The following is a 15,253-nucleotide window of genomic DNA, read 5'->3' as shown; positions in this document are numbered from 1 at the left end:
ACCTGCAAGAGTAGGGGGATAAGAAAGAGAAGGATATTTCACTTTAGGTGAGATAAGGAAGGTATTAAGTTTGCGAACTGGATGGAAAGAGACTTGTAAGGTAATATCAAAATAATTTTGCTATTTTTTTTTCTGAAAGTTATATGGAATGCAAATTCTGGTAATTACTTCTTGAGGCAGGTTAAGACAACAGCCATAATTATTATTTTTTCAATAGTTTTTGCATTATAGCCATTAGAGATAAAGGTAGTTCTGATAATAAACAGTTCTTTGTTTAGAAGAGAATTTGTAGAACATATTTTATGAGCTTTGTCGACTAAAGATTTGATTTCACCATATTTCTGACAAGAGTGATGATGTGAGTTAGAATCAATATATTTACCAGTATATGAGTTGGTTTTCTATATACTGAGAATCGCAGACCACCATTTAGTTGACGTAGAATGACAACAAAAGAAAAAAAGAGGACAATTGTTATCTTCTACTTCCAGAATAAATTTGATTCTTGGGTTTATTGAATTTTTTCAAGAAATTCATGAAGATCAGACAAGGAGGGAGTTCCATACAGCAAAGACATAATCAACATATCTGTAAAAAACCAATGGTTTAAGTGCAAAAAACATCCAAAATATGTTTTGAAATGTTCCATGAAATAATTAACTAGAGTTGGGAAAAGGGGAGTGTTGTGTCCCAATTTATGATTTTTATTCTATCTAATAATTTCCTCTTATCTATGTTCTTCTATTATCTACGCACGAGATATCACCAAAAAATTTACTAATACTTAAGTTATTTCTCCCCTTAAGTACCCCTAATATTTGTATTTATACTGCGCATTTTGGGATATTTAGTTTGAGATATTATATACAAAAACAAGGAGAAAGAACTAAAATATCTCTGAAAGTGAAACAATGTTGCAGTCGTGACACTTTATCTCGTTTCTTAACACATTAATTTCCCGCGTGATTAGGTTCGTAATTTTTCAAGTGGTGCATTGGACAGCAATTTCAGGCAACTGTTTTATCATTGGACAAAAGGTTTATTAAAAACTTTAACATGGTACAATTCAATTTTTGTTATTACTCGATTCAATGCTAAACTAAATACTTACAAACTAACATTAACTTATTACAAGTAATTAGGCTATGATCCAATAATCGGTATTACGATCATGCCGCCATACACATTCAACACATAAATTCATTTGACACGGACATATAAGATTAATTCACACTATTTAACTATCCAAACTTAAGTAGATTAACTAAACCATTTACTGCACTAACACATAACTATGACATTTAACCTTCCTATACATTATAATAGACATGCAAAATTCTCAGGACACTTAATTATTCATATAACATTAACACTAGTCAGCTTAACTTTAATATATTCTGTCAGATACTAAAGTCCTAGTATAATTTTTCCTTGGTCACTTCAACAGTTCCGTATCAGAATAATGATACCTATTACAGACAAATTTTAGTTAACATTAGATATAATTTACAGTACCTTTCTTTCTTGAATTTTCCACGTGGGCCTTTACCTTTTTCTGATTGAACTAACTTGGTATGACCTCTTCGATAATCTGCTTCTCCTACGTTCCTTTTGGAGCTGAACTAGGCTTACGCGGTCTTAACTCTTCGTAACTCCGGACACACTTTGAATCATCTATATATCGGCTGTGCAACTCGCGATGTGGACATCTATTTCTTTACAGCTCTCCTTTTTTCGTGGTTGTTACTGAAGTTGAAACACAAAGAATGTGTTTCCTTTTCTTTGACTCTATGGCATTCTTCGCTTCTTACATAGGAAATCCGGAATCGAAATCCCGCTCACTTTTGTTTCCATGTTGTGACGATGGAGATATAACTCCAATCTCCACTCAGGAAAACCACGTGAAACCTCTGCCACGGAGCTCGTAGAGAACTCCTCGGGAACAGAACCAAAACAAAAACCAAAAAGCCTCCAGGGGTGGGGGGTTTCCAACCCTTTTATACCTGCTCTCCTAACGGCACTTTTTTTAACTTCTTTTCTCCACCAGCTACTCGTTTTTACTTCACCAACCAATTAGGGTGGCGTTTTTCTGCCAAACGTCCTTTGATCGGCGAGCCCATAACGATGTCTCAATCCGGGAATCGGCCCTGAGCGATAGTCTGTTGTTTTTCTTTTGCTAGCCTCTAATTTAATCCCCTTTCCAAAATTTTTCTATGAATTTACTTAATAACTTAATCTCTAGCCTCTCACATACCATCTCCTATGACTAATCCTTTTCTGTCTTATTTAGTTAAATTTTCTCTTTTAAATCATATCACAATATTAATATATTCTTTCTTTTGTTAGTTAGTTTAACAAACACCTTCATTTTTTATATATTTTATTGGATGCAAGAATCTTTCTTTTTCTTTTAATTAATTCAACTATTATCTTTCATGCAGGGTTTTTAATTTATTTTATTTATTCTTGATGTTACACCATGATAGCTGAGAATTCTATCTTCTTAAGATATCAGGTGTAACAGGAGACCACTTAGCTGTTCCCTTTGTCTGTTTGTACAGCTTGTTTTGGCAGCTAAAGTATCCTGAATTAATGACAAAGTCAAATAATTTTACAACAGCAGGAGGAAAGTTATTATGAAATAATTCAATTGTATCTCTCAGAAGGATACTTGTAAAGAGTGAGACTACATCATAACTTACTAGAAGATCTGTGGGTTATAAGGATAGTCCTGAAATTTTATTCATAAAATCAGTCGACTTTTTTTATGAAGGAAGCAGAATTTCCAGTAAATGCAGAAAGAAGATTAAGTAAATATTTTGAGACTTTATACATAGGACATCCTATGCAATTCACAATAGGTATCAGCAGTACATTTTCTTTATGCAATTTAGGAAGGCCATACAGTCTTCGATTAAAATCGTTATTTATTATGGACAAACTGTCATTCTGTACAAATTTGTTTTGAAGAACATCAGGAATATATTTCACATAAAAAACCCAACAAATCCTGTTCAGCAGGCCATGCATTATTTACAAAACATGGGATTCAGTGGAACAAAACCCAAGTGTTACACAAAAGTTATTTTCTTCTAGAAAGACTGTACAAAAAATTTTCAAGCACACAGCTTTTGGTTTTTTGGAATGTGATGTATATAACATATCCACTATAAAGGGAGATACACTGAACAGATATTTTTGTTCAGTGTATCTCCCCCTGAAAACATTTATTAAAGATGCACTCACACATTAGCTCATTCCACATACTTACTATATGTCACAAGATTCCCAGGACCTTACATGCTTTCTGCACCTCTACCCAGCATTCAGGGACGTGCTTATAGCATTTAATGTTAACTCATTCCTCATTCTTCTCATGGTGTAAAGCAAGTAGAACCTGGACCTTGCATGCCCCCCCCCTCAAGTTCTGTCCACCATCCATAACTTGGGTCTATAAAATAAGATTTCCTTATTATGTTTCTGTCACATTACCTGTCTTTTGTTTATTACTTTGAAGCCCTCATTACCTCAGTCTCTCCTTGTATACATAATTCCATATGCCAGTTATTATCTTGGTTTGTCATTGGTGAATCTTTCCAGCTGAATCTCCATCTTCTTTCAATCCATGAAACCATATCTGTTCACATGTTGTCTTATCAAAGTCTTGTAAAGTGGGAGAATAACCTATTCTGACAAGTTAGAATTCTCTTTAATAGTGCTGTTATCTGATGTAATAACTTAACCACCTAACAGTGTGATTCCTAAATGGTAATAAAAAATATTCAAGTGCAATGCAAGCATGAATGCATGTTGATAACGTAGCTAGAAAAGCCATCAGACAGCTGAATGTGGAAAGGAAACTGAAGTAAATAATATTCAACAAGAAATGCTAATTATATGGAGTTATAAATGTTTTACAGCAACTACACTGCATAATTCAAAATGGCTGGTTTCAAATCTAGATGATTGGGAGAGAACTATCATAACACCCATCTTTTTTTAAGGAAATAAAACAACGTGATTTATAGATGAATTTCCTTATTGATTGTTCAAGTTAAGATTTATGCAAGTGTCTAGAGGAGAGCTAAGAAATATTGTTGAACAGAAACTTGAAAAGAACAGACTGGTTCAGGCTAAATAAGCAATGTGGATATGCATTTTGGGATAAATAGATTACAAGCCATGTATCACATTGATGGAACTGTACTCCAGGAAATAGATGAAGCTAGAGATTTAGGGGTGGTGGTGGTAGACAGTTAAAGATTAGAGGACATATTCCTAAGGTAGCTCATAAGATTACTCAGCTATTGATAAGGAAGTTGTTATTCCTCTTTATTAGGCCTTGATATGTCCACACTTGGATTGCTGTGCTTAGATCTAGTCTCCTGGGTTTCTTGGAGATGAGGAAGCAGTGGAGAAAATTCAGAGGCGAGGGACCAAGATGGTTAGTGGTCTGTGGAATGTTCCCTATGAGGAGAGCTTGAGGGTGTGTGGATTGCAGTTGATTGATAGGAGAAAAAGAGGGGGGATATGATAGAAACATATAAGTTGCTTAAAGGATTTTATGGGATTGATGCAGGGAAAATGTTTCAACACTTGGCTAGAAGAGCCAGAACAAGGGATCATCCCTGGAAGTTGAATAAAGGTGTGGTTAGTATGGGTGGGAGGACTAGAGTTTGTGCTTGGAGAGTTGTGAATGAGTAGAATGAGTTGCCAAAGTGAGTTGTGAGTGCTTTGTCTGTTAATAGGTTCAAGGAGAGATATGATAGGTGGAGGGGATAGTTTGGGTCTCCTGCAATAAGTCTTCGGACTCCATGTAGGTGTCCATACAATAATAGTAATCTATTGAACTTTTGTTGGTCTGGAAAAAGTGCCAAGAGAAAAACTATTTAAAACCCTACTGTTATATGGCATAAATGGAACATTATACAGAGCAGTGTATAGCCTACACTAAAGTTGCAAATTAGTAGTTAGAATTGAACGATGTATTACTAGGTAGGGGCTTTGATGTAAAATCAAGTGAAACAAAGGTGCACATTTTCATTATCTCCACTGTAATTCATCATCTATTTGGATCATATTATGAAGGAAAATGACATTAAACCTTATATTAGAATTGAAGATATTCAGCTCAGCTCTTTATTTCATGCAGATGCATAAGGGACTCTTATTAAGTTGAATAACTACTGTAACAAGTTTGGTATTGAAAATCAGTAACAAAAAGATTAAAACTGTGAAAAAAGACTGAAACTAGAAAATGTGAATTGCATTCCCAATGGAGAACTGTAAACTAAACTATTAACTGCTTACTTCCAGATTTTAGTTGTTTATGATTGTTTCATACAGTTTAATAGTGTCATTAATACTTCTCATATCATTATTTTATTATAATATTTAGACACTCAGAGCAGTTAGAAATAGCACTCTCTTCAACTTTAGATGTAGTTTTGGCAAGATTAAAAGATGTCCAAGCATGGTTTACTTTGGATACCTTTACTCTTCATCACTTGATGGAAGGGATAATTAAAGTGAGTGTAGTTTTTTAATTAAGTGTATTAATTTCATTAATTTAATGCTTGAAATTTTTATCTGTTTTTAATCATTGTCATTTCCTGATTGTATTCTCAAGTAATGTTTAGAATAGTTATGACAACTTGTTCTAGCTTTGTTTTATATATTCATTGAGGATGCAATCGAGATGCAGTTCGATTTCTGAACTTCTCTGTTTTGTTAGTATTGAACAAATTAGGTTTCTGATTTTATAGCTTAAATTTAGTCGATTTTTTTATTTTATTTTTTATTTTTAAAGTAGTTCTGGCATTCCTACTTAGGCATATATTTTCTGCTTTCTCAGGTCTGTGCCAATAAATATTAAACAACAACAAAAAAAAATGTCATGTCAGAGTTAAATTTAAATGTTAATTTCAGTGTAGTTGGTAGTCCTACTTTTAAAGAAGAAATATATCGGCATAATTTTGTATATATTAAATACTTAAATCGTATTGTTTTTAAGGGTGATTTTTATCTTTTATTGGTCAACATGATTTGTAATTTGAAAAATAAATAAATAAATAAATAAATACCAAAGGAAACTTACTGAAAAAGTTTTAATTCTTATATAGAATTCTCTGGCATATTTTCCCAATAAAGATCACAAATGTGCTAAAAGGTGCTTGACCACTCATTTTAAAGCTCATTTTAATTAATAAAAGTTCCTTTGAAATTCATAAAATAAGCATAAGTATACTAAAGTATAGAGCTGAAAGGCTTCAATAAATATAAAGCATAAATAAATAATACAAATAAATATAAATCATAAATAAATAATAAAATAAATAAATTATTATTACTGTTATTATATAGGCATCTCCACGAAGTCAGAAAACTCATCATGGGAGATCCATCATTCACACAATACCTATCATACCTCTCCTTAAACTCATTCACTGATCAAGTGCCCACAACCACCCCTGACAGCCCATTCCACCCATTCATCATGTTCCAAGAAAGAAAAAAAATCTAGTCCTAACATCCTTGCTAGCCACACTATTACACAGCTTCCACTAGTGATCCCTTGTTCTCTCCCTTCTTGAAATGTACTGAAAAAAGTCTTTACTGTTAATCCTGTAAAACTCCTTTAATATCTTAAATGCTTCTATTGCATCTCCTGTATTTCACTTATCAACTAATTTTTGAAGCTTACAGACTCAGTCTATTCTTATAGGCAGCATTCCTTAGAGCTGCCACAATCTTTGTCACTTGTCTCTGGATTCTCTCCACAACTTCTTCATCCCCCACGGAATCTGGGAGTCCAGATCTGTGTGCAGTAGTTCAGATATGGTCTTATTAAAGTTTTACATAGGGGAACAACCTCTCTATCCCTGCATGTTAGTACATTCAGAACAATCATGTAATTTGATGCACTGTTTTGGTTACTTTCACAATATGCCCTCTGAACTTCAACTCCCTGTCCATAATCATCCCGAAGTCCCTGGCCTCGTCATTTCCCTGTAGTTCAATTCTATCAGTATAGTACACAACTTCTGATTTCTTCCCAAAGTACACATCACCTTACAGTTGGTCACATTAAACTGACAGCCATTTACATTTGCCCATACTGCTAGTCTGTTTAAGGCTTCCTGCAGTATATCTGCATCACCTTGATTTACCATTGCTCTTCCCAGTTTAGCATTATCAGCAAACAATTGGATATTTCCTGAGAGTTCATTTTGTATATCATTGATGTGCAAATTAAACAACAGAAGACCAAATACTGAGCCCTATGGTACACAACTGGTCATTCGCCTTCTCTGTAAACCACTCTTTGATATCTGTCCATCAGCCACCTTCTAATCTCAATTACTAGATTCATATCCATCCCCATTTGTTCCAATTTATGCAATAGAGTTCTATGTGGGATCTTGTCAAATGCTTTCGCAAAGTCTAGCACTATCACCAAGTAGTCATTTTCCTTATTCGCGTGGATAGGCTGATGTTTTTGTCAGACATTTTTGTAATAGATTTCACTGTTTGATATGAACACAGACGATTAAGAAAATAACTATTTATTAACTTAAAAGCTTAACTTTTCCTTATCTGACTCCATTATTACTTGATTATAAAAAGTAATCAGCAAGATTGCTGTATAAAAAGTAAACAGCAAGAACTTCCCTTCACAAAACCATGTTGTCCTTTATTAGAGTATAATATTCCTATCCACTCAGTTTTGAATTCTATCTTTCACCAATTTCTCCAATATCTTAACCACCACTCCTGAGATATGCTGATTGGCCTATGATTTGCTACTTCTGTCTTGGAGCGCCTTTATGTAATGGGATTATTTTGCACTTTTTCCACTCCATTAGCATCCTCCCAGGCCTATAAACAGCTTGGTGTCAGAGGAGCTGATAATTGTACAGCACCTTTTCATAATACATGAGCCATGATGCTATCTAATCCCATGGCTGTGTTCATATTGAGGTTCTCTAACATTTCAAGCACTTCTTTATCTTCAGATTCTCTTCTCCTATCAGTCAATGTTACATCTGGCATTGCATTGTCACCACCTAGATGGTACACCCCTGAAAAATGCTCACTCAGTAATTCAACTGTTTGGTTTGGTCTGTTACTTGCATACAATCATTTTTTTTTAAAGTTATCCATCCATAGTCATTCCTCCTTTTAATTGCCACCTAGTGAAAGAAGGTTCATGCAAGAAGGGTCACCATACTGGTCACTCTTCTTGCCTGAACCTTATACTTCTTGTTGGCATGCTGATCACTTTTTTTTATAATCCCTCCACAACCTTTTATGTTCAACTCCTGCTTAATGAAGAAGCTATTCACCCATTTAACTCTTACCTGATTTATCCAGCGGACTCTAGATACACATTCTGCTTTCTTCAATCACCCCCTTGATTGCAAACCCTTCAAACACCACCAACATTTCTCCCCTCAAAATTCTTATCCCATGGCTCTGCTGAAAGCCGTATTCTCAGCTTGTCATAATCACCAGCTTTGTAATTCTGTACATATCTCTTCTTAACAGAAAATTCTGCATGTTTGGCAATTTTCCAGGTGAAGACTACACAATTACTTTCTCCAAGCAGAGGAAACGTAGCTAGATTTTTTAGCGTTAAGTATCATTAAGTTCTCTGACATAATGATCAGATCCAGCACGCTTGAATTTTGTGTCTCCTCCATTACATGTTGCCTCAGGTAATTATCTCTCAGAAGCTGTATGAATACCATTCCCTGCTGTGACCATTCCTCCTCTTCCCAGTCTATGTCCCCATAGTAATTACTTGACCTGTACTCATCATGCTAATTTATGAGTGCATCTCATATACCTCCTGGATTATAGCAGCAACCAATTACATATTTAGTCCTGTTGGCCTCTATCTCACCAAATAACCTCAAATGAACTTCCCTCCAAATCCCTGTCCCTCCTGATTCCTCTGCTGTCATTAGCAAAACCCCCCTACCTCTGTCCTGTTCCTTCTATCCTCTCTGAAGACTGGATATTGCTTTCTATTCCTATAACCATATTATTCTCAGTCAACCATGTCACTAATGCCAATGACTTCTGTCCAGGTTGTCTTGAATGCAAAGAATGTCAAATTCCATCCTATTGTTTTCATTTTTAATATGGTTCTGCTATTGATGTCATCTGTTCAGGCTTGTAATTTTTCCCCAGAACTTCATAATTGTGTTCTAACCCAACTCTCAGATTCAAAACTTAAAACTGATTTGAGCACTGTTCTTGTGTGCTGCTAGTTTGGTGGTTTGGCTAATGTCTTTGTTCTATATAAGTTTATTCGATTTGCTCCCATCCATTCAAGCTTTTCTTATTCTGTTGTCTATTTCCAAATTTAATTTGCTGTGATCACTAAAAACTGTGCTAAATGGCTAAATATTTTACTTGTTCTGAAGGTTTTTCATTGAGAATGCACTAGAAGGTTTTACATTCCTGCCTATTTTCATAGTTTTGATTTTTTATTGCTAATCACACCAAATTTCTTACAGCTGTTATACAGTTTAGTTAGAGAACCCCATTTAAGAGTACAACATCATCTGTATAAAGCAAAGAGCTAAGTTTGATATCACTTATTCTATTATCAGGTTTAATGTCGCTTTCTTTAATAATGTGCATCTTTGTCTTATCCCAGATTTTATATCAATATATTGTTTTATATCAGTGACCATTATACAAGAGCAATGTATTGCTCTTATATAATGTTCCATTTACCCCATATATATGTAGTGTTTCGAAAAGCTTTTCTCTGGGCACTTAGTCCTGTTTCCTTTTCCAGATCTACAAAACTTAAGTATAGATCCTTGACATATTCCCATGATTTCTCAACTATTTGTAAAGTGAAACTGATCTTGACAACCTCTATTTGGCCTGAACCTATCTTGTTCTTCTACAAGTTTCTTTTTCACAATTTTCCTCAACCTCTTTTCTAGTATGTTTGCATAAATCATTCCTGGAACACTTAGTAGAAAAATTCCTTTGTAATTCTCACATTCAGTCGTAGTCTCCTTTTTTTATAGATGGCAACTATGAGCTCCACTCTAATCATTGGAATTCATCCTTCTGACCAGTCCCTCTGAATTATGCAGGACAGCCACTTCAAAACTTTTATACCCCTCAGATTTTTTTGCATTTCTGGTTGAGTATTATCTGCAGATTATAGTTGCCATCAAAAACTTGTGCATAGTTTTTTGATGGCAACTGTTGTTTAACAGTCATTCAAAGTAATTACTCCATACATTTAGGATATCCTTATCTTCGGTTTTCATGTCACCTTTATCATCTTTGATTCCTCTTTTCCCCATTTCTATGCTTTTTCAATACTTCCAATTTTGCTCCTTCCTAATATTTAGATTTTATATTCTTATTAAAGTCTTCCCACGAACTTGTTTAGATACTTTTACATATAGCTTAGCTCCCTTACATTTTTCTCTGTATTCTTTCAGGATATCTGCCAACTTATGATTTCTTATTGTCCAAGACTGCTTCTTTAATGCCATGTGTCTACCATGATGATTCTTATTTTTCTGTCCTTGCAGACAACCTGGCTGAATTAATCAATGTTTTTCTTATGAGTTTGTCACTCAGACCCCAAGGTTTGGTTCTTATTTCCAAAGTCTTTAATTATTTTTTAATAATGTTTGTATATTAAAACTACAGTTTACCTGTAAAACCCAATCAACTTTAATTCTTTTTAAAATTTCTTACATATTGTTCTTTTCAATGATAATTCATTTTATCCTACTTAAAACTAAGTGATGATCAGTTTCAATTTCAAATCCTCAAATCCTCTATATATACTCTTGTATTGTGAACTAGCTGACAATATCACTATCAACAATGACATAGTCAATGAGACTGTTTTCTCTTCATGTGAATATGTGCACATCTTTATGTTGGAAGATGGTGTTAGTAATGACTAGTCCATATCCTGAGAGGAGATTTAGCAGATACTGGCCGTTATTATTAGCTTTGCTGCTTTCTCCATATTTTCCCTAAACATTTAGGTTTGTCTGGTTGGATTCATTTCCCAGTCTGCTGTTTAAATATCTAACAAGGACCACATTTTGCATTTTCTTTATGTCAGCTACCTACTCTAATGACTTGAAAAATTATTCTCCTACCCTTCTATTTCTCCATTTTGCATTTTGTCCACATAACTCTACTTGAAATTGCCTTCCAATCAAAAAATTTATCTTCATGTTTGGTGTCAAATGCTATCACCATTCCTTCCTTTCCTTGATAATTATTGCTTGAATATAACATCCTCAACTGCCTGCCTGGTTGGCGAACTGGTTAGCATACCTGCTTTCAAAAGAACAGGTTGAGGGTTCCAATCACACCATGGGCCTGGATGTTTGTGATTGTTTTTATGTGCAAGAGGAATTTCATCACTTACTTTGAGACCAAAGTGACAATAAGCAGGAAATTATGTAATATGCTGGGTTCTGTACCATGATATCAGTTATTGGATGAGAAGGATATCGACAGTGTGTGCGGGAAGTGTTTACAAATACCTGAATGATGTAATATCGGAATGCATCCCAGGAGTTTGAAGAATAAATAGAGTAGGAGTTAAATGTATGTGTAATCTAATTAAGCAAGAGATTTTTAAGAAAAAGATGATGTGGAAGGAATACCATGTGCAGGAAATTATGTAATATGCTGGGTTCTGTACCATGGTATCAGTTATTGGATGGGAAGGTTAGGAAATTTCATAATTTTCCATTATGAAAATTATAAGCAGCAGACCAGAAGAGTTGCAACTGTTGTATTGAAAGCTATGTCTGAGTATGAAAAGAAACTGGCTTTGGAAGCTAAAGATGACCCTAAAGAATTCTATCAATATGCTGCAAGTAAAAGAAACAATGAATATGAATGAAGAACTCTACTAAATGCAGATGGTGTGAGGGTGACAGATGCAGAAGAGGTTGTTCAACTAATGAGTGCCCATTTTGCTAATAGCTATCAACCTGGTATATGCAACATTGAGCTCACTGCTACCTCTTCACTGGAGGAAGAAACTCAGGTTTGTGAGGAGGAGGGGATATTAGATCTGTTGCACAAACTGAATAAGAATTCAGCAATAGGGGCTGATGGGATATCAGCACTGGTGCTTAAATAGTGTTCAGCTGAACTGGCTATTCCTTTAACTAGGCTATATAATTTGAGTCTCAGAACAGGAGGGAAGATTCTGCAGTACTTGAAAGACCAATGTATCTAACAATTGACCAATCAGTATCTGATTAGTAGTGGAAGATTTTGGAAAAGTTGGTTAGGGCTAGCATTCCAAAATGGATTGACAGAAAATCTCTACTTTTCAATGAACAGCATGGGTTTACTAAGGGAAGGTCATGTTTTAGCAATTTGCTCACATTCTATAACAATGTTACCACAGAGCTAGACAATGGGGAATATATACACTATGATACTTTTTGATTTTGCTAAGGCTTTTGACAGAATACAGCACTGGGAGACTGTTGCATAAATTGGAGAATATAGGTTTGGATTATAAAATATTGCTGTGGATAAGAAGATGACTGACTGACAGATATCAAAAATATTATATGGGGGATGTGAATCTGAAAGATTCACATTCCCCGTATATCACTTTTTGCCTCAAGGATCAGTCTTTATGTTGGAGGTTTAATGGATTTTTTACAACACTCAAAAAGAATTAAAATAGAATTTAATACTTCCTATATTTCGTCCTAGTCACTAGGACATCTACGGGAATTACAAAAACAATTAATGTAACATGCACACCAAAACTTACAATACTAAGCCCAACCACGTGGGTGACACTAAAGTCCTATCTAGGTGGAGCGCCCTCTAAGTGCGGTAGTAGGTGGCCTGGAATGTATGGTGGGACCTCTGGTGATGAGTGTTTCCCAAATCTTCTGAAGATTTGGGAAACACTGTTATTCAATCTGTACATTAATGGCATTGGGAAGGATTTGACATTCAACATACAGCTGTTTGCTGATGATGCAGAGATAGGTAAGGCAATCAAGGATGCTACTGATGCATTACTTGCAGAGTGATTTGAATAGGCTGGAATTGTGGACATGTGAAAATGGCTGTCAGTTCAATGTTATAAATGTAAAGTCATGTAAATATGAGTAAAGTCATGTACTTTGGTGTGATTAGATATCCAATGCCATATTATATTGGTGGGATTATGCTAGAAAAAACTGGTCAGGCTAGTGATCTTGGACTTTTAGTAGATAGGAAGTTGAAGTTCAAGAGTCATATAACAAAAATTGTAGATATAATTCAGAGAATAATGGCAATGCTGAAAATTACTTATTTGAGTCTTAACTTGTTCAATTTGTAATGCATTCTGAAGTCTGGGCTTCAAATTCATATCCTGATGGACATGTAAAATTTATATAGTATAAATATTGGTTATTAACAATTTGTTGATCTTGAAAAAAAACACGTGAAAATTGGAATTTATATATGGTGCACCCTGTTAGGTATCTACTTTGATACTGAACGAACGAGGATGGGCTGGTAATTTGGGATTTAGCCAACCAAATTGTATTCTTATTGGCTTAAACAGCAATATAAAACGAAGATACAACATGACAGAATTTCATGCTGGCTGGTGCATCGTCCGGTTAAATAAGGTCCCCGTTGTTTTCACCAGGGAACCAGGGCAAACAGCGTAAAGTCAGCTACAGGAACAAACCCCAAAATGCACCCTAACTCAACATGACCAGAGTTCAAGATCGGTACTATCAACATAAGAAACCTGAATGGCAAAGAAATGGAGCTAGCTGAAGAATTGGATAAGTACCAGATCGACATAATAGGGATGACTGAAACAAAAAAGGCAAAAACTAGTGAGATCTTTCTGAGCAATAAATACAAAATGCTATATTCAGGCAATGATAGTGTAAAATCTTGTATAGAAAAAATTTAGAAGTAATTTTTTATATGTCGATTTTACATAGGAAATTAAATTTATATAAAATACTTGTAATAAAATTAATGTAATAACTCACTTTGCTGTATTAAATCTGGTAACAGATTGTTAGAATATTGTTATAAGATCCTCTAGAATTGTAAAAACAGAAAATAAACTTAGACAGGATTAGACAATTAGACCTAAGGCTAGTGAATATAGCAAAGGTCACCAGATTATGAGTTTCCCCTGCCAAAACTCAACGATAGCATAGGTAGCCGAGAAAAACCCTCCAGTTAATCCAGTGGACTAAATTTGAAGAAGGAGATAAAAGGGGCAGAAATTGAGGGGCCAAAGGGCTCTCGTTTCGAGGTTTTATTCGTGTACCAGGCCTTTTCCGAGGACGGGGAGAGTCATGTTCCTGCAAGCATGCAGTTCCGATGAAGATGGGAAGTTAGGTAGCAACGGAGACGGTCTTTTCGAGATGTCCTACCATATGATTCTTCAATGATATACGTGTGTGCTGTAGTATTGCTGCCATAACTTAGAGCCTGATCGGAAATTTTTTTTCTTGGAAGAAGTGGAACGTGCTCATATACCTTTAGGATCTAGGACTATATGTAATGAGCTGGCAGGATTGTAAGTAAGATCTTTTATGTTAACTCCTAGATTGTGAAAATTAAGCGATGAATGTTGGTTCTATTGTCGATTAGCAAAGAAAGTATTAGAGAAGTTGGAAGGCCATACTTCTGTTTGAATCCGAATAAGTATTATATAGAGTTTTAAGGAATTTGCTGATGTTGTGTAATGCAAAGAAATTGAATGTGGATTTAAATTGAATGTAGTTAAAAAGCTTTAACCTTTTCCTGTTTATAGCTTGAGTAAAGATAAACTGTGTTTGAGTCTATCCATGTGTCTGCAAATTTATGTGAAATTTTAATGTCTTTGTCTTAAAGCTTAAGCAAAAATATTTGAATGATCTTGAAAGTTTATTTTTCACTTGGTTAGAGTATAATAAAATTAGTTTAATCCTTTATCCAAGTGTGAGCAAATAAAGTTTGCACCTGAAAGTATCTTCAGGACTGACTGGGGTAAGGTGGTACAACACCAGGGAAACTCCTTGCAAAGGTGGAACAAGCTACCAACGGTCCTATCTCAGTATCTCCTATAATGCAAAACACATCTCCTTGCGGATATGTCTAATGTTATGCATTAAGGGAAGGGCCACTACCCAGACTAGTTTCGACCTTTATTGAGGTCTCTTCAGTGGGAGCCAGGCCCAAGTGGAGATATCAGGCAGAAGCATTAGCA

The 15,253-nt window shown here is 35.0% G+C and overlaps 1 protein-coding gene across 1 annotated transcript in view; it reads left to right on the top strand.

Moving 5' to 3' along the window:
• LOC150101877 (serine/threonine-protein kinase ATR-like) overlaps nucleotides 1-15,253 on the top strand; it is an 860,597-nt gene that overhangs the window by 110,392 nt on the left and 734,952 nt on the right. Inside the window, exon 7 of the mRNA XM_090399924.1 lies at nucleotides 5,399-5,528. Coding sequence (XP_090256050.1) covers nucleotides 5,399-5,528 — 130 coding nt within the window. The remainder of the gene's footprint in view (nucleotides 1-5,398; nucleotides 5,529-15,253) is intronic.

Source organism: Typopeltis vanoorti, chromosome 11, assembly GCF_054136105.1.
Source record: "Typopeltis vanoorti isolate ZY-2024b chromosome 11, IOZ_Tvanoo_1.0, whole genome shotgun sequence".
In the NCBI taxonomy this organism is placed as follows: Eukaryota; Metazoa; Arthropoda; class Arachnida; order Uropygi; family Thelyphonidae; genus Typopeltis; species Typopeltis vanoorti.
Note: the sequence above shows the minus strand (reverse complement) of the source record. Positions and strands in the feature narration are given on the sequence as shown.